The 18,032-nt window shown below is 41.2% G+C and overlaps 2 protein-coding genes across 2 annotated transcripts; both read right to left on the reverse strand.

The window, feature by feature from the left end:
- Nucleotides 1-4,793: 4,793 nt before the first annotated feature.
- LOC122276857 lies at nucleotides 4,794-5,504 on the reverse strand. Its single transcript, XM_043086752.1, has one exon. It carries the CDS (start codon nucleotides 5,502-5,504, stop codon nucleotides 4,794-4,796), a length of 711 nt encoding a protein of 236 aa, XP_042942686.1.
- A 3,829-nt stretch (nucleotides 5,505-9,333) lies between these two features.
- Nucleotides 9,334-10,646, reverse strand: LOC122276858. Its single transcript, XM_043086754.1, has 2 exons — nucleotides 10,113-10,646; nucleotides 9,334-10,002 (listed from the first exon to the last, which is right to left on the reverse strand). Exons 1-2 carry the CDS (start codon nucleotides 10,644-10,646, stop codon nucleotides 9,334-9,336), a joined length of 1,203 nt encoding a protein of 400 aa, XP_042942688.1.
- Between the last annotated feature and the right edge of the window lie 7,386 nt (nucleotides 10,647-18,032).

Below are 18,032 nucleotides of genomic sequence, written 5' to 3' on the forward strand. Positions count from 1 at the left end.
ACATGTTCTGTCGAGTATGGCCACTCATCTTCTTGCTGTGTTACATGTTCCTAATGTGGTTTTGTTGGCTTTGAATAGACTCTTGAGCTCTTTCTTTTGGGGTGATACTGCAGGTAAAGGTAAGAGAAAATGGGTGGCTTGGAATCATATTTTTAAACCCATTGTCGAAGGTGGGATTGGTATTCGTGAGTTTGGTGATATACAGAAGGCATTACATATGAAATTCACCTGGAAATTGCTTTCGGGGAATTCTTTGTGGGCAGAGTTTTTTAGAGGAAAATATATTCGGGGAAAACATCTATCTCTTGTGGATGCTAATAAGGGTACGCGGTTTTGGAAGGCGATTGTGAAAAGTATCCTGACTGTTTTGAGTAACTCTAAGTGGATTGTGAGAGATGGTAACATCTCCTTTTGGTATGATAATTGGGATGAAGATGGTCCTCTCCATGATCATTACACGGTTATAGATAAGCCTCTTCTGAAAATTAAAGATTGTCGTATTGATAATGGGTGGGACACTCATTTATTGGAAAACCTTGTGGGTCACCAAAAAGCTAATGACTTGGTGCATTTCTTCGCTACTCGTAAGGAGGGGCAGGATGTCCTTATTTGGAAGAATGACACAGATGGAAAATTTAACACTAAATGTGCTTGGGATTGTGTCAGGGTCAGGGTGCCGGTTTTACCTTGGGCTCAATGGATTTGGCATGCTTCTCTCCCAAACAAGATATCTGTTCTGATGTGGAAAGCTACTAATAATTGTTTGAGTGTGGATAAAAAGATCAGGATGGCTGGTATTTCCATGGTCTCTAAATGTAATTGTTGCTCTGTGGGTCATCTTGAGGATCTAAATCATATTTTATGCACGGATGATTTTGCTAGACAAATTTGGCGCTTGGCTGCAATCCATTTAGGTGTGCATATGGGTTCTTTTTGTACTTGGCAAGAGCAGGTTTTTGGTTCCTCTGTGCAGGTCATTCTTCTCATATTCGGATCATATTTGGCCTTATCCCTTCCATTGTCTCTTGAAAGTTATGGGATAGATATTGCAAAGCTAGGTTTGATGGGAAGGTTGAAACGGCTATTTCGGTTTGGAAAGGTATTAAATTTTGGATTCGTCATATTCTGAATGTGTCTATGAATTCTTTGAAACTTTCTTAGCGGGATGGTGATATCTTGAGGAGACTGGATATCCGGTCCTTCCTCCCCAACCTAAGAAGGTGAATTTCGTCAAGTGGCTTCGGCCTCAGCAGGGCTGGGTGAAACTTAATACTGATGGTAGTAGTTTGGGTAATCTGGGTTCAGCTAGTGCGGGGGGTGTTATTTGGGATGCTAGCGGTCAGTTGTGTCTTGCATATTCCATGGATTTAGGTCAGGGTTCTAATAATTATGCTGAATTGAGAGGTTTATTGGAAGGTGTTAGGAGGTGTTGTCGGTATGGTTTTCTTTAGGTTCACATTGAGATTGATTCCCAACTTCTGGTCAATTGGGTTAATAGGGGTACTTGTAATATTTCGTACCTCGAGGATTTTTGGGATGAACTTCGTGCTTGTCTTGACCGCCTGGATTATAGACTGATTCATGTTTTTCGTGAAGGTAATGTTGTAACTGACTTTCTTGCTAAGCAGGGCACTGGGGTCTTACTATGGAGTGGTTTGATGAGAGGGAGGCTCTGCCTAGCCAGTTGCGCGGCCTTCTTCGAATGGATAGACTTGGCTTTCCCTAACTGAGGATATCAAAATGAGGTACTTTTCTCACTTATCCTTGTCCTTTTTGTTCCTCTTATATGTGAGTTGTTTTTGCAGGTTCGTCTTTTTCTTTAGGTTGTTCTTCCATCTTGTTTTGTCTGTTCTTTGGATATTTTGGTGTTTCTTAGTTTTTTTTTTTATTTTATTCTTGGCTTTTGGTCTTTATGCTTACTTGTAACCCCCAGGAGTCAGGTTGTAACTACGGTTTTCCTCAACCATAAGTGAGGGCTATTAATAAAATTGGAAGGGGGTCACTCATGGACAGTTGACCTTCGTCTCTTTCTAAAAAAAAAAAATAGTATTTAATATAATAATTTTTTTTTCTTTTCAAGGATCAAATGCATTTCATTAGAGTAAATGCTGGATACATGGAGGGTAGTCCTCCAGAAGGATACAATCCTTTGAACAAGTCAGAGCATATTTTGCTAGAGTATGGGCAATTACATTGAACTCCCTAGGGGTATGTTGAATTGACCACTCCCGAACCTTTGACAACAAGGACTTGACATCTCTAATTACCATTCCAAATGCGCTCCAATTTTCTTCTTCACTTTGAACAGCCTGAACCACATTGAGAGCATCTTCTTCTAGTACGATTTGAGTTAATCCCAGTTCAGCACACAAGGTAGTTGCTCTTAAAGCTGCTACAGCTTCCCCAAGCATTGGATTAGGATTTATTGTAATAGAAGAACATAGAGAGGCAATAACCAAGCCCTCTGAATCTCTTACAATCACACCAATTCCAACTTTAGAATTGTCTTTATCAATGGTTGCATCCCAGTTAGCTTTGAAGAAGGCTAGTGGAGGAGTAGACCATTCAGAGCTAGGTGCCACCTGGTGCTTAACCTGTTTTTCCCCGCTTTCTAACCAAGAACCAATGGCTACCATCTCAACATGAACCTGCTTTGACACCTGAGAAGGGGACTGAAACTTTTTCTCAAAAATCCAAGTATTCCTCCTATGCCAAATTGCCTTTGCAGTTACTACAACTTCTGTGAGTTCTCTCTTGGACAGTTGGCTCCAAAATGGCATTAGGATTGCTTTGAAGGAGCCATTTAGAATGTCCAGTTTCTGAACCCTTCTTTAGCTTTTTGACCACACATCTTGAGCTGCTGCACAGGTCCAGAGGGCATGTGAGACTGATTCAGGGTACCTGAGACAAATTGGGCATAATGGAGACTCCACCACCTTTCTCTTGTGCAAGTTCAGATTCATAGCAAGGGACTCCTTTACAGCCCTCCATAGGAAGGCCTTGGTGGCTTGAGGAGCTTGGATGCCCCACATTCTGTTCTAGAAGCTTGAAGAGCACGGTTGTTCTGAGGATTAATGGCCCTTGCTGTCTTCTTTGATGGAGCCTTGTAAGTGATAGGCGCTTCTCACTAAGAATCTACCATTGCTTGAGCACCTCCAGGTCAATACATCTTGGCTCCTGCACAGGCTAAGGGTCATCTTGCAGATTGAGTTTGCCTCAGTTTCTGAAAAAATAGCTTGAATGAGGGGTAGATCCCACTGCATTGTGTCTCGATTAATGAGTTCAGAGACTGTTGCATCAACAGTTAGGATGGTAACAGGAGATTGCACTTTGTAGGTGTAAGGGCATGGAAGCCACTTATCCTGCCAAATCTTAACTTTTTGTCCATCTCCTAGTCTCCACATAAGTCCCTCCTTTAGAACAAATCTTGATGAGAGGAAGTTCCTCCAAACAAAGGAATCACTAGCTCTTGGTTTGACTGAGAAGAACTCTGAATTCAGAAAGTATTTAGCTTTTAGGATCTGAGCTACAAGGGAGGATGGCTTTTTGATGATCCTCCACCCTTGTTTGGCCAACAATGCAAGGTTAAAGAGCTCAAAATCTCTAAAGCCCAGACCCCCTTCTTTTTTTGGTTTTCCAAGGGCCTGCCAACTCAGCCAGTGTATTTTTGACCTATTATCTTTTTGACCCCACCAAAAGGACTGCAACAACTGGTTGAGACATCTTATAATAGACTTGGGAAGTTTAAAAATTCCAATGCTGTAGGTTGGGATTGACTACAACACAAATTTCAGCAAGGTCTCTTTCCCAGCTTGGGACAACACACTAGTCTTCCAATTTTCCATTTTAGTCTTGACTCTATCCAGCACTGAACTGAAGGTTTTAGTTTTTTGTCTTCCAACATAGGATGGTAATCCCAAGTACTTATCAAATGGACCAGAGGCTTTAATCCCTGCTTGTTGGAGGATGGTTTGTTGCACCTCTAGCTTGGTGTTGTTGCTGAAGAATATAGAAGTTTTGTCCAGGTTCAGTCTTTAACCAGTGGCTTGTTCATACTTGTTAAGGACTTGTTGTAACCTACTCCATTCAGCTGGGTTTGACTTACAGAAGACCAGACTATCATCTGCAAACAACAGGGGAGTAACACCTAGGCCCCCTCTAATAGTTGGGATACCAGAAACAAGGCCCTGCACTTCAGCTTGGTTAAGGCTATGGCTTAAGAATTCCGAGCAAATAATAAAGAGGTAGGGAGATAGAGGATCTCCCTGCCTGATTCCTCTAGAAGGTGAGAAAGGTTCTTGAGGGCTTCCATTGACTAGCAGTGAGTAACTAACAGTAGACACACATTCCATCACCAAACTTATCCACCTGTCAGCAAAACCCATCTTCTCCATGATTCTTTGCAAAAATTCCCACTCCACACGGTCATAGGCCTTACTCATGTCAAGTTTTAAGGCCATAAAACCATTCATTTTCCCTTTTAGTTTGGTTTGCATAGTGTGCAACAGTTCATATGCAACAACCACATTATCTGAGATTAATCTCCCTGGAACAAAAGCACTCTAAGTTGGGGAGATAATGTTGGACAGGATGAGTTTGAGCCTATTTGCAATTGCTTTAGAAATGATCTTATATAGAACATTACATAGGCTGATGGGTCTATAATCAGTAACAGCTTGAGGGGATTTCTTTTTAGGGATCAGAGTTATATAGGTCTGATTGAGCTCACTAATTCCCTTTCTATGGTTGAGGGCTTCAAGAGCCGCTTCTATAACCTTTTTACCAACAGTGTCCTAGTGATGTTGGTAAAAGACAGCTAGGAAACAATCTGGGCCAGGAGATCCCAGCGGGTTCATGCCATTAATGGCTGTAACCACTTCCTTTTCTGTAAACTCCTGAGCTAACAAACCATTCATTTCTTCACTGACTGAAGGCTTGAAAGACTGCAGAGCTGCTTCCATACTCAATGGTTTTGAGGTGGTGAACAAGTTTTGGTAAAAGAATTGGAAAGTTTTGGCAACCTCTTCCTGATTGTATGCTAACACTCCTTCCTCACTAGCAACCTTCTTAATAAAGTTTACTTGTTTTCTTTGAGTAGCACATTTATAGAAAAATTTGGTATTCCTATCTCCATCTTTCAACCACCTTTGCTTGGCTCTTTGTCTCCACTTCAGCTCTTCCTCTTCCAGAAGTCCATCTAACTCTCTTTGAATAGATTTAATTTGGCTACTATGCTGGCCTAGATCAGACTCTTGTAGTTGCCTTAGTACTTCTCTTTTTTGATTTAGTAGCCTCTTATGGTTTCTAAATGCCTCTTTGCTCCAGGACTTGAGTTTGTTTCTGCATACTTCCATCACTTTCCTAATAGTTGTGATCTTTAGTCTCTCGAAAAAATTCTGTTTCCATGCAGCTTGCACCAGTTCACTACAACCCTCTCTTTTTCCCCAAGCCACTTCATACCTGAAAATCTTCTGTTTTAGGACTACTTCTTGATCAGGATTCATACACTCTATTAAAAGAGGGTTATGGTCAAAGCACTAGCCTGGGAGCACAAATGCCTGGTTATTAGCATAGATGCTTAGCCAATCCTCATTTACTAATGCTCTATCCAATATAGATTTAGTGAAATCCGAACCCTCCCTCTTGTTGCACCAAGTACACATGGAGCCAATATAACCAATATCATTCAATCCACAGTCAGCTAGAGCCACTCTGAAATCCTCCATTTGTTGGAAGGGGCGAGCATTAGAGCCAAGTTGTTCCTCTTGGAAGAGGATTTCACTAAAATCTCCTACACACAGCCAAGGGTTGTTGATTTTGGAATGGATTAGTCTCAATAGGTCCCAACTTTCACTTCTTTTTGCAGTGGCAGGTTGGCCATAGAATCCAGTTAAGATCATTTTATTGCTCATATTATATGAGTTAACAGAGATGGAAATATGGTGATGTGAATAAGAGTCTAACTCAGCCTCCATTTCCTTCTTCCAAATAAAGGCCAAACCACCACTCCTACCATTACAGTCCACTGAAAAATAGAAATCAAACTTAAGTTTGTCCCTGATAGACTCAATTCTTTCCCTTCTACATTTAGTTTCACATAGAAATATCACATCCGGGCTGTTCTCCTTCACCAAGAGGTGAAGTTCACGAACTGTCCGAGGGTTCCCAAGCCCCCGGCAGTTCCAAGCTAAGTGTTTCATGGGGATTGGCTGGGCTGGACACCAGCCACTGCCAACTTAGCTTGCTTTGCTCTCCTTCTAGTCATGATGAGTCCATGCCACTCTTCGCCTGGCCTTTTCTTTTGGTTGCTGTCATTGATCTCAATCATGGGAACATCAGGAGGTTCCTGGACCTTTGAGGGGTCTTGTACTCCCTTAGGACCCAAGCACCTTGCTCTTCTTTTCCATGTGGGTCCTTTAAGGTGACCCGTCCTAACTTGTTTAATGGGAGAGTTTTGAGAATGAGAACTGACCTGAGGGGTGTCCCTGGGAGGACTTCTTCTTTTTTTTTTTCTTTTTTTTTTTTTTTTTTTTTTACCAAAGAGCCAGTAGCCACCCACATACCAGCCCTGTCCCAAATTATTAATAAAAGCCTCACTTATGGCAGAGGAAAACCGTGGTAACAATAAGACACTTGGGGGCATACAAGATAGCATTAAAACAAGCCCAAAACCAAGTGTTAAAAAAAACCAAATCAACCAAAAAACCAACAAACCTAAAACAAAAACCAAAACAAAACCTGCAAAAACCAAGAAACCAACACAAGAAAAAAACCTGGTGCACTTATAAACGAAGAACAAACACCTTATTAAAACCTATAAACGAATCGCTGGGATGCCAAGTTTATCAACTTTCAGAATCCCTTTGAGCAAATGAGGCACTTCATTATACGAATTCCACGTACCATTCTTCTGATTCGAAGCTATACGAGCCAAAAAATCAGCTCCTGCATTGCCTTCTCGATAAGTATGTTTTACCTTAAACTCCAAAGTAGCAAGAATCGATTGAATCTTTTCCCCGTAATCTTCAAGATACCATATACCACACCTCCCTTTTTCTAACCAATGAACCACCAGCAACAAATCTAGTTCAATCTCCACTCTTCGAATGAATAGGTCCTTACAGTATTGGAGACCATAGAAAAGAGCAATAAGCTCAGATTCATTATTAGAGCCATGACCTAGATCTTTTGCGAAGGCCCAAGTAAGATTCACCTTCTCATCTTGAATAGTACCCCCTGCACCCATTCGTCTTGGATTTCCCAAAGAACTCCCATCCACATTTAATTTGAACCAACCCACGGCCGGTTTCACCCATTGCACAAATGAATTTCCTTTCTCTTCACAGGTTTCAAAGGAATAGAAAAAAATTTTAACACTTTTTCATCTCCATCATTCATCTTTCTACTAGCACGTAGGCGGACTCCCACCCATGCAATTGCCGCCTTAATGGAACTCTAGAGAGAACTCACAGCAACTCGTTTACCTTCCATACGTGCTTTACATCTCCACACCCAAAGAGACCAAGTCACAATAATAGGAATAAGAGCAATCAAAGTACCTTTTTGAGTCGAATGAGCCGCACGCCGAAACCATACTTCCACAGTTGCTCTCCATGATCTCTGATGGTCACATGGAATCCCTAGCTGTAGAGAGGCACACCTCCATATAGCGCCAGCAGTCTTCCCAGTTGCGAGGACATGATCCTGATCTTCCACACACCCCTGTGTACAACATTCACACTTAGAAACCAAAGGGATGCCCAAAGAGCTAATTCTACTATCAACAGAAAGGCTAGAATTAAAAGCCTTCCAAATAGTAACTGAATATTTTTTTGGAAGCGCTGAGTGCCAAATCCAAGAAGCCCATTCAGATTTCGGTGCACGAACACGAACACAATCCCAAGCCAATTTTGATGAAAAAACCCCATTCAGATTTGGCTTCCAAATCAATAAATCCCCACCCTCTTTTTGTTCCCCTAGGCAATTTAGAATTTCTTCCATTTTGGCTTCCCCCACCAAATGATATAACAAATCCACATCCCATCCATGTTGAAGCCTACATTCCCTTACTCTTAGCAGGGGATATTCAATTATCTCACAAGAATTAAAAAGAGCTCCCGATTTTAGCCAAGGATCTCTCCAAAAAGACACATCACCATTCCGAACTCGCCACCAAGAATTGCCCAAGACCTTTGGGACCATACCCACAATATGCTTCCAAAATAAAGTTCCTTTCCGTTGGTCTACCAACGTCACATGCTGATTCTTTACATACTTTTGCTTGAAAAAATTAGCCCATAACGAGTCACCTGTCAACAAATTCCAAGCAAGCTTCATAAACAAAGAGTCTTGGACTTCCTTTAATTTCCGAAGACCCAAACCCCCTTCTCGAATCGGAGAACAAATCTTTTCCCAAGCCACCCACTTACGCTTTTGCTTTCCATTCCAGGAACCCCAGAAGAAATTACTCATAATACAATTTAAGGCTGTCATGACAGCCTTAGGAGCATGCAAAACAGATAATAAATGAATTGGCATACTAGCAAGAACATGTCTTAATAAAAGAAGGTGGGTTCCCGAGGATAAAAACCGATTCTGCCATCCTTCCAATTTCTGTCTAATGCAACACAAGAAATCATCAAAATACGAGAGTTTCATCCGACCTACCATTAGAGGAACACAAATACTTTACTAGAAAAAACCCTTCAGAGAAAGATGTCAACATTAAAGAACTCCTTTTCCGACCAACAGTTGCATGTTTAGAGAAAAAGATACAAGATTTTTCCTTGCTCACCATTTGACCAGACCATTCTTCGTATGTCGCAAAAATATCCTGACTTCTTGAAGAGAAGATCTTCCACCATTTACAAATAACACAATATCATCAGCATATAAAAGATGAGAAACAAGAGGCGTACCTCGGGGATGCGAGAACGGGACAATATTCCCATTAGTAAACTTGTGCTTTAAAAGTCTAGAAAGTACCTCCTCAACGAGGATAAACAAATAAGGCGAAAGAGGATCACCTTGACGCAATCCACACCCACTAGAGAAAAAACCTTTAGCCGAACCATTCATAACCACCGAGAACCAAGGAGTTGAAATACAAGTTCTGATCAAGCTACAGAACCTCTTAGAAAACCCGAACGAAGCCATAACATGAATTAAGAAGTCCCATTCTATACTGTCGTAAGCCTTGGCCATGTCTATTTTAAAAACAGTATTACCTCCTCTAACCTTCTTATTAAGCATGTGTATCATTTCTTGAGCCGAAGAAATATTTTCAAAGATACTTCTCCCAGGAAGAAAAGCACCTTGTTCCGGAGAGATAATTTAATTCAGAATAGGGGATAATCTGCGAACCAGGATTTTGGAAAACACTTTGTACACCACTGAACATAAACTGATAGGGCGGAACTTATCAAAACCAGTAGGCTTCTGCATTTTCGGAATGAGAGCAATATAAGACGCTGAATAGAATCTCGGCATTGAATTGCCAATGAAGAAATCCCGAACCGCTGCCACTACATCATCTTCAACAATATCCCAGCAAGCTCTATAGAAACCAGAACCAAAGCCATCTGGGCCTGGACTACTGTCAACCGGAATGGAAAACATAGCCTCTTTAACCTCTTGGATCGAAGGGAGCTGAAGGAGGTTATCATTTTCCTCCTCAAGAATGGAATTTTGTACCAAATATGATAAATCAGGAAGCTCTCTACGAACCTGAGCCTTTAGAAACAAATTGAAATAATCCACAGCCCCTGAATGAATAGCTTCCGGGGAATCCAAACACATCCCATCAGGACACCTCATTTCCTGCACTATGGGCTTTTTTAAAGAACCAAAAGTTTTAAAAAACTTAGCTGAAGCCTCACCTTTTTCCATCCACCTCAGCTTCACATGTTGTGAGAGCCTAGTTTCTTCTCTTTGCATCCACATCTCAAGATCTTCCTTGGCCCCCAGTAAATCCGAAAAACCCACCTGAAGTTGAGTTTCTAGCTGTTCAATTTTATTTTCCAAAGCTTGGATATTCGTATCAGTATGCCCAAAGATATGTCGATTCCAATCCTTCAAAACTATTTTCAACTTCTTCAACTTTGTAGCAAGACCGATAAGCCCATAGTATCAACCGATGCGGACCAATTTTCCTTAACCACATTCAAAAAATTGCTATGAGACACCCACATTTGCTGAAATTTAAAGGAGGAAGGCCCATAACGAGTACCCAAATTCTTAAAAACAAAAGACAAAGGAGTATGATCGGAAGTTGAGCGAGCCATATATTTACAACAAGCATTAGGAAAAACATTCGCAGCCACAACATTCATTAAGCATCTGTCTAATTTCGACCAACTCCAAGCTAAACCCCTCTGACCATTACACCAAGAGAATTTACTTCCAACAGTTTTCATTTCAATGAAGCCATAATTATCAATAAACTCATTAAACTCATCAATGGCAGCTCTCAGTCTTGGTCTACCACCACAGTGTTCCTCCTCCCCTCGAATAGTATTAAAATCACCTAGGCATAACCAAGGTGCATCTTGGACCGCGTCTAATTGTAGCACTCTCCAGAGTTCTCTTCTTTCTACATGATTACACTTGGCATACACCATAGAAACAATAAAATTCCGATTATCCATACACATAGGGATAGTCACATGCTGGGCACTATAACTAACAACCGATATTTGCAAATCTTCTTTCCATAATAACTAGAGTTTACCACCAACGCATAAATTAGAAAAACAACAATCAAATCTCAACAATTGTCTCAATGCAACCATTCTTTGATCATCAGCAAAAGGCTTAGCTAACATAAGAAAATTCAAATGCAACTTCCTTACCAATTTACACAACCTCCTCCGAGACGATTTGAGGCCCCGGATATTCCAGAATATAGGGTTGCAAATCATAAATTCATGTGAATGGGTTTGCTAGGAACCCGTGTCGAACTTCTAAGTAAACGTCCCCCTTTAGCCAAGATCTTCCCTTTTTTTTTTTTGTATCATTGTCCGATAGGTAGATTTTATTTTTTTCAAGATGTTCCCGATACTCTTTCTCTGGCTCAGACCCACAAACATCCTTACCATTAATTTCCAAAGACTCAAACTCCTCATTTACCGAATTCCCAAAATTCTGATTCTCCTAAAACTTCTCTACTAGCCCATTATCAGCTTCCTCCTCTTCATTCCAATCCTCAATCACCACATCATCAAAGTTTGAATTCCTCACGGGTTGGTCACTAGGTTCGTTACTAACCTCAAGCGTAGACCTTTCCAACCCAATCAGATTAATCTCAACATTTTCAATTTCCGCAGAACCACCATTCAATTTTTTTCCTGAAATATTATCAGTTTCCACTTGTTCTTGGCTAGACAGCATCATATCTATACTGCTAGTCCGCCCCTTGACATTACTCCCAACAGTCCCTAACATCCCATGAACATCCCCTACATTCTTAGACACATGAGTATCCCCTACTGCCTTTTCGAAATCACTAGACTGAGTTTCCATGTTCTTCTGCTCACTAGGCAACTGCATAATTTCCTGTATCCCTTTAACATTTTTGGTGTTCTGTTTTTCAGTTAAAGCCCCTGCCGTTTGCATCTCACCAACTGAAACAACTACTTTGCCATCTTCCTCCAAATTAATACCAAGACTCTCCACCGGCAAACCACTTGGCCCAGACTCCCCTGTATCCTCAATATTTTCCAACAAAGCATTCATACCTATCTCTACGTGCTGCTTTTCTTTCCCTACTGGTTTCAAAGGTTTCCACACTTTATCATTTTTTCACCAATCTTACGGTCCAGACTTGACCCATCCTTCCATTTACATAACTTCAAGTTGTGTCCCTGCATTTTACATCTATTACAATAAGCGGGCAAAGTCTCATACTCAATATCAATGTACCAACTCCATTCTTGCTGCGGAGTGCCTATCCAGATGCCGTGAATTGGTGGTTTTCCAGCATCAATTTCCAAACACACTCTAGCACCATCAGTTTTTGTAGCACATCGGGTAGCATTATCTCGGCGTAGGAACCGACCAACTGAGGCAACAATAGTTCTCAAGCAAGATGCATGATAAAAGTTTGGGGACAAACAAGGTAAAAAGACCCAGACCGACACTGATGTAGGTTTCGAATTCTCTTCAAAATCCAGTTTCCAACGAAATCCACGGTAGGGCACTCCTTCAATATCAGTTGCTTCCCTGGACAAAGCCTTCACAAAATCCCCTTTGTTAGAGAATCGGACGAAAACATTACAGGCCCTTCTCATTGCCGAAATAACTGGTTGAGCATCCAACCCCCATCTACTCCTTATGAAAGCCCGAATCACATCTAAAGAAGGTCTCTGCTTGAGGAATTTAAGAACCATAGAGAAACGAAAAGGGGTAGTCGATCTATCAATCTCCTCCTTTGAAAACATCACACAATATTCCCCATCAATTAATTTCGCTGGATGAAAAGGAATGTCCACCTCCGGCAGAGGTTGCGGGGTCTGAGCCACCAGATCAGCGAGAGTTCTCTACCGCCCAGACATCACCGATGACCCCGGTGGAGCTCCGGCAGCAGCCATGGGCGAACTTTCACTCCAAACCCTAACGTCAATGCCAGAGAGAAAAAAGGGTAAAAAAGTAAATGGGGAGTCTTTTCTGTCTTCGAGTAGTCCCTGAGAGGACTTGTACTGTGCAGTCCTTCTTTCCTCGTAACCAGGCCTTGGTTGGGTGGGACTAGTTTAGATTGCACGTGGTCCCTGGCATCCTCTTTGGCCACGTGAGGATTTCCAAGGCTATCACAACTTGCCTGGAGGGGGATGTCATATTGGTTGTTGGTATTGTACTTGCTGTCTTTGCCATGTAAAAGTTCACTTGGTAGTTGTCAGAGCTCCCCATATCGGCTTGCTCTAAATCTGCTGCATACTTGCCATGGTCATTCTGTCCCATCCCATCTCTGTCATACCTACTATCCCCAGATTTGTTTTGGCGTCAACTGCCTGAATTCTCGAAATCACCTCCTTTCTTGACAAAGAACTGTGAACTTCTCTGCTGGGAGCTGGCTCTAAGCCAGCATCCGTACTGCATTGTAGTTTCCTCTCGTGATTTTCCACCCAAGAGAGATCTTGAGCAAAACAGAGCTTCATGCTTGATTGCCCCACACTGAAAACAAAAGGTTGGTAGCCTTTCATACTTGAAAGGTATCCAATAACGTTTTCCTCCCATACTCAAGACTTTTCCACGGGTAAGGGGTTTTGTTATGTCCAACAACACTCTGACCCTTAGATAACTTCCCCATGCCATGTCACCTGCATCTACATCTACTGAAACAACCTGTCCAGCTGCCATTCCCACCTTCTCTCCCATTGTTTTATTCATGCCAGCAAAGGGAAGATCATGCAGTTGTAGCCAGAAAGGTTCGATATTAAATTCAATATCCTTTGGTGCCAAGCAACCTTCACAGTTGAACGAACACACAAAAAACCTGTCAAAAGAACAAGGCCTTCCCGCCAGGACCCGTTCCTTCTTATAGACATTCTGAAACTCTATCAAAACTTTGTTGGAGCCGAGTTCCTTGAAAAAGACCTGGCCTGTGACACCCCCAAATCCAACATACAGACATGTGGAGATCGAGACGTCGGGATGATGACAACACGGGTCACCACCCTATCGACAAGTACCAAGTGTGTGTACATGCAACAAGTGTACAACAAAAACACGCAGCGGGTAAATAAAGTCTTATAACTAAGTACCAGAATTTTTCTTTGTTTAATACAAATCCGTTCAAAACATACATAATAAAATATAACAAGCCAGAAATATCGTTTCAAACCATACTACAAGGCATAAACTCCAAATCAATACTCCGGCAGAACTGCCTTCTCGGGCTCAGCCTCCTCCTCCTCCTCGATCTCTGCATCAAAATCTACGGTACCAAAATGGTGACATAGGTAAGTAAAGATCCAAACGCTACATGATAAAAACATATTATACTCAACAATATGCATGAAAGAATGCCAAATGCACATATATCATAAAACCACATTTTTCCATGCACGCCAAAAAATCTCATTTTGGCCCAAAAACATGTCCTTTAAACCAATCCTTGCCATTATCCCAGATAATAGTCCAAATCAATAAACCACCATTTTTCTAGAAAATGGATCACAAAGCCTCAAATATAACCTCGCCATTTTCCCAGAAAATGGCCCGTATCCAAAATCCAAAACCCGATCCAATTATTGCATGCACCATGATTTCCCTTAGGGATCATCCGCACACTCTGGCTCCTGTGCCACACTGCAGGTAACGACTAAGCGTGTGACACCTAAACGAGCAATGCCTAGTACTCACGCCCAACGCGTACCTAGACCAGGCCATCCTCTAGTCCCCGCCAGCCTAAGAACCACAGAGTCGACACGACAGCGTTACCGTATAGTGTGATCCAGTCGTCACCCAGCGACAACCCAGGGGATGTCACTCAGTATTATCCACTCCTGAGTGACCAGAGGAGCTCCACCGAGATAATACCCCATCTCGGCTTGGGGTCATGATACACACGCACCCGAAAATCTATTTACACAAATAACACTGTTTTTTCTCAATTAAACAAATGCACATGAATGCACCATGTAATGCACACCTCAAGACACAAATCATCCAACCAATCACAAAATCAACAAAACCAAATAACTCCGTCCTCAATCCATCCGACCCCCGATTCCTCGGACTAAGTCCGGAAATAACCAACCAGCCAAATAATTTATTGTAAGAGTAAAATATATTTAAATCTAAAATAGATTTTGTAAAATACTTACAGCGCTATAAGGTATTTTTTGAAGGATCATGACGTTGCAAATGGCAGAGAAAAAGCAACATAACAGTGTATTTTACACTGTGGCCGTGGGTTGTAAAATACCCACTTTCAAACGGGGAAAACCAAGACATGAAATTGATAGGGAATGGCCTAGAGATCCTTATGAAGCTAATGGAAGTGAGTTTTGGCCATGGATGGCGGTGGAAGCGAAAAATGGGCAGATCAGAGTTAAGCTCGTGGGAGCTGTTCCGGCAACTAATCGGGGCCAGAAATGGGTGGGTTAGGATGGCAAGAGGTAGGGAATGAAGTGGTGAAAAGATAGTGGCCGGAGGTGGAGTGACGGCGCCGGAAATGGCCAAAAGCCGTGCGGCTTAGATGGGCTCTAGGTGGCTAACGGCGGCACGGGAGGGGCTGATTTTTGGTGGGGCGCCACGTCGGCCGGACGGCGGTGGTTTGGGCTGCACAAGCCGGACGGCGTTAGAGAGAAAGAGAGAGAGACCAGCTCGCGCGGGAGAGAAGAGGAAAAAGAAGAAGAAAGAAAAGAAAGAAAGAAGAAAGAAAGAAATGAGAAAGGAAAAAAAAAAAAAGAAAAGGGAAAAAGAAAAAGAGAAAAGAAATGAGCTCCAATCCTCACCTCCGAAGTCCAAAAACTGATCTAACGAAAACAAATTTTAAAAACCATAAAACGACTAAAATAAATTAAACATAACATCAAACTAAAATAAAACCAATTAAAATAAAATAATTTAAAATAAAAGAACCAATATATTAATTAAATTAAAATACTCATTCAGTGAAAATACACGTAAAAATGGGGTATCACATGGCCTTCCACTTTCCATGCTTTACTCATTGTGGCTCGAAAAGCTCCTTTATTAACCTCCTTATCAGCTACTACAAGGGTTGCCAAGCATCTCTTGCTTTTTTCAATGGATAACAGGACTTCCTCCACTGGAACGTGGACTTTTTGCTTCTCCTCCTCTGTAAGCCGTAGCCCTTCACAAAGGTTGGACAGTTCCTCTGCCATGAATAAACCAGAAACGACACTTGCGTAACAAACCAGCACCTTACGTAACTCACTAGACCATCCTCTTCGAACTACGTTCAAGAGAGAATCTCTATGTTCTTAGAACACTAGAGAGAAAACCTCACCTTTCTAAAAGAGAGGAGCCCTTTTCCCTGTTGTTAGTTTATATCTATTTAATATAATAATTATAATAAATAATATGCATATTATATAAATAATAATATATATCAATAAGATTTAAGTCTATACATGTGTTCATGTTCGCATGTCAAAGTTTTACATTCAAACGTATAGTGTAAACGTACGAATGTCAACCAACAGATGTTCAAACATCGACAACGGTTTTTATTAATGTTCAAACGTTACTGGTTTCAACATTCGAACATTACTTGTATATAAATAGTTGTATGACGGTACAGTTTTTGTTTCTCACTTTTTTTTCTCAAACACGTGCACACGGTCCGGCACTCACACCATCATTGCCGTCGTCCAACGCCATCACAACCGTCACAAAAGGTAAACATCCCTCTATATACAAAGTGTTTTTTTTTTGTTTTAAATTTAAACGTTTAGGGAGAAAATTCAAAACCCATTGTGGCCAGATTTTCTTTTTGATTTTCCGGCCACCACAGGTTGCCAATGGATAAATAGCCACCATATAAACCTTTCTTGAAGTGTATACTTCATTTCTATGGTGGCCCCAAAACATGTAGAAAGAGATTTCAGGAATGGCTGAGTCGACTCAACCATTCCTGTCTCATAACGTTCGAATGTATATCGTTTGAAATTTAGTAACCATTGAAGAATGTGTAAACGTTCGAACGTATATATTTAACATTTGAACGTATTTCTTGTATGTTTGAATAGTAAGTTGCATAAAACGTTCAAACATAAACGCTTTGTCTTCTTTTATTTGACTAAACTTTCAAACGTTGACTAAATTACATTCAAATGTTTCATACGTTTGAATGCACATACATTGTACATTCGAACGTAAATTGTTTTATTATTATTAAAATATCATCGTTCCAACGTAGTCTACTTGACGTTCAAACATATGTCTGTAACATTTTCCATTACAAGATAGGTTTGGATGGCAATATGAGAATTTTTGGTTTTAGATGAAAGTATGCCAATATAATTTTTTAATATTATTATTGTTTTAGGATTTGAAAAAGTGAAATTTTTTATTATATTTGATGTGAAAATTATGTAAATTTGTAATGATGAGATGAGATGAGACAAGAATTTTGTGTCTCATCTCACCATCCAAACATGTCTTGATATGCATATATCTGTAATTCTAATAATTTTTTAGAATTTATTTTTTCAGGATATGGCTTACTGTATGACAACTAGGAAATGAGAAAGGGAATGAGCCAGTCTGAAAACTGTTCGGCTAGGGGCACAAACAGTCATGGGTGAGTAGGAAATACTGATTAATGAGTTCAACGAACTGAGTTGGGAGCAGAAGACGTTGAGAGACGTCTTCATCACGAGAGGTTGTGGCCTAGTATGCACATTGAGGGGAAATATTTACCCCACAACGGTTCGTGAGTTTTACATGGAGATGGCCACCATGACTCATGATACATTCTCCCACATCATCACTATACTTGGTGTATAGCTTGAGTTTTTAGCAGATGTCATTGCCGAGTTACTTCAAATCCCGCATCACATACCTAAGGCGACAGCTGCTCAGGCTAGTGACAGAGCAACTGTATCAGCTCCAAGCACATATGAGGCACATCTGAGGCAAATTTAGATACTTCTACCTCATTTATGGACCCAGTTGACTCTATGGTCGGTCATGATGTCGATTGGTTCGAGGCTGAGGATACTACTCCTGAGGCCAGTGATGCAGAGCAGGATAAGGATTTCTACATCCTCACTGGCAAAGACCGCACGAACCTCAAGAGGCCAAACTCCTTTAGCCAAAGTTAGCTGCTGCCTTTCTTCCGCATGTTGCAACTTTTTGTTTTAACAAATGTAGACCTTGTGGCACATAAGACCACATTCAATGGAGCTCGTGCATAGTTTCTGATTCGCTTGGCATGTGGAGCACCCATTGACTTGCCACTTGTTATATTTGACAGGATCCGTTACGAGACGACCAACGTCTCAATGGACAACCTCCTGCACAGAGTAATCATCAGTCAGCTATTACTAGCCCGGGGAGTGCCT

This window comes from Carya illinoinensis, chromosome 9 (assembly GCF_018687715.1).
Source record: "Carya illinoinensis cultivar Pawnee chromosome 9, C.illinoinensisPawnee_v1, whole genome shotgun sequence".
Classification (NCBI taxonomy): Eukaryota; Viridiplantae; Streptophyta; class Magnoliopsida; order Fagales; family Juglandaceae; genus Carya; species Carya illinoinensis.

Excerpts from the sequence above, each read along its gene's own strand:
- LOC122276857 (XM_043086752.1), bottom strand. The coding sequence starts at position 5,504 with ATGAATCCTGATCAAGAAGTAGTCCTAAAACAGAAGATTTTCAGGTAT.
- LOC122276858 (XM_043086754.1), bottom strand. The coding sequence starts at position 10,646 with ATGGATAATCGGAATTTTATTGTTTCTATGGTGTATGCCAAGTGTAAT. Across the intron at positions 10,003-10,112 it reads TTGATACTATGGGCTTATCG|CTAGAAACTCAACTTCAGGT; the intron begins GTCTTGCTACAA and ends AAAATTGAACAG.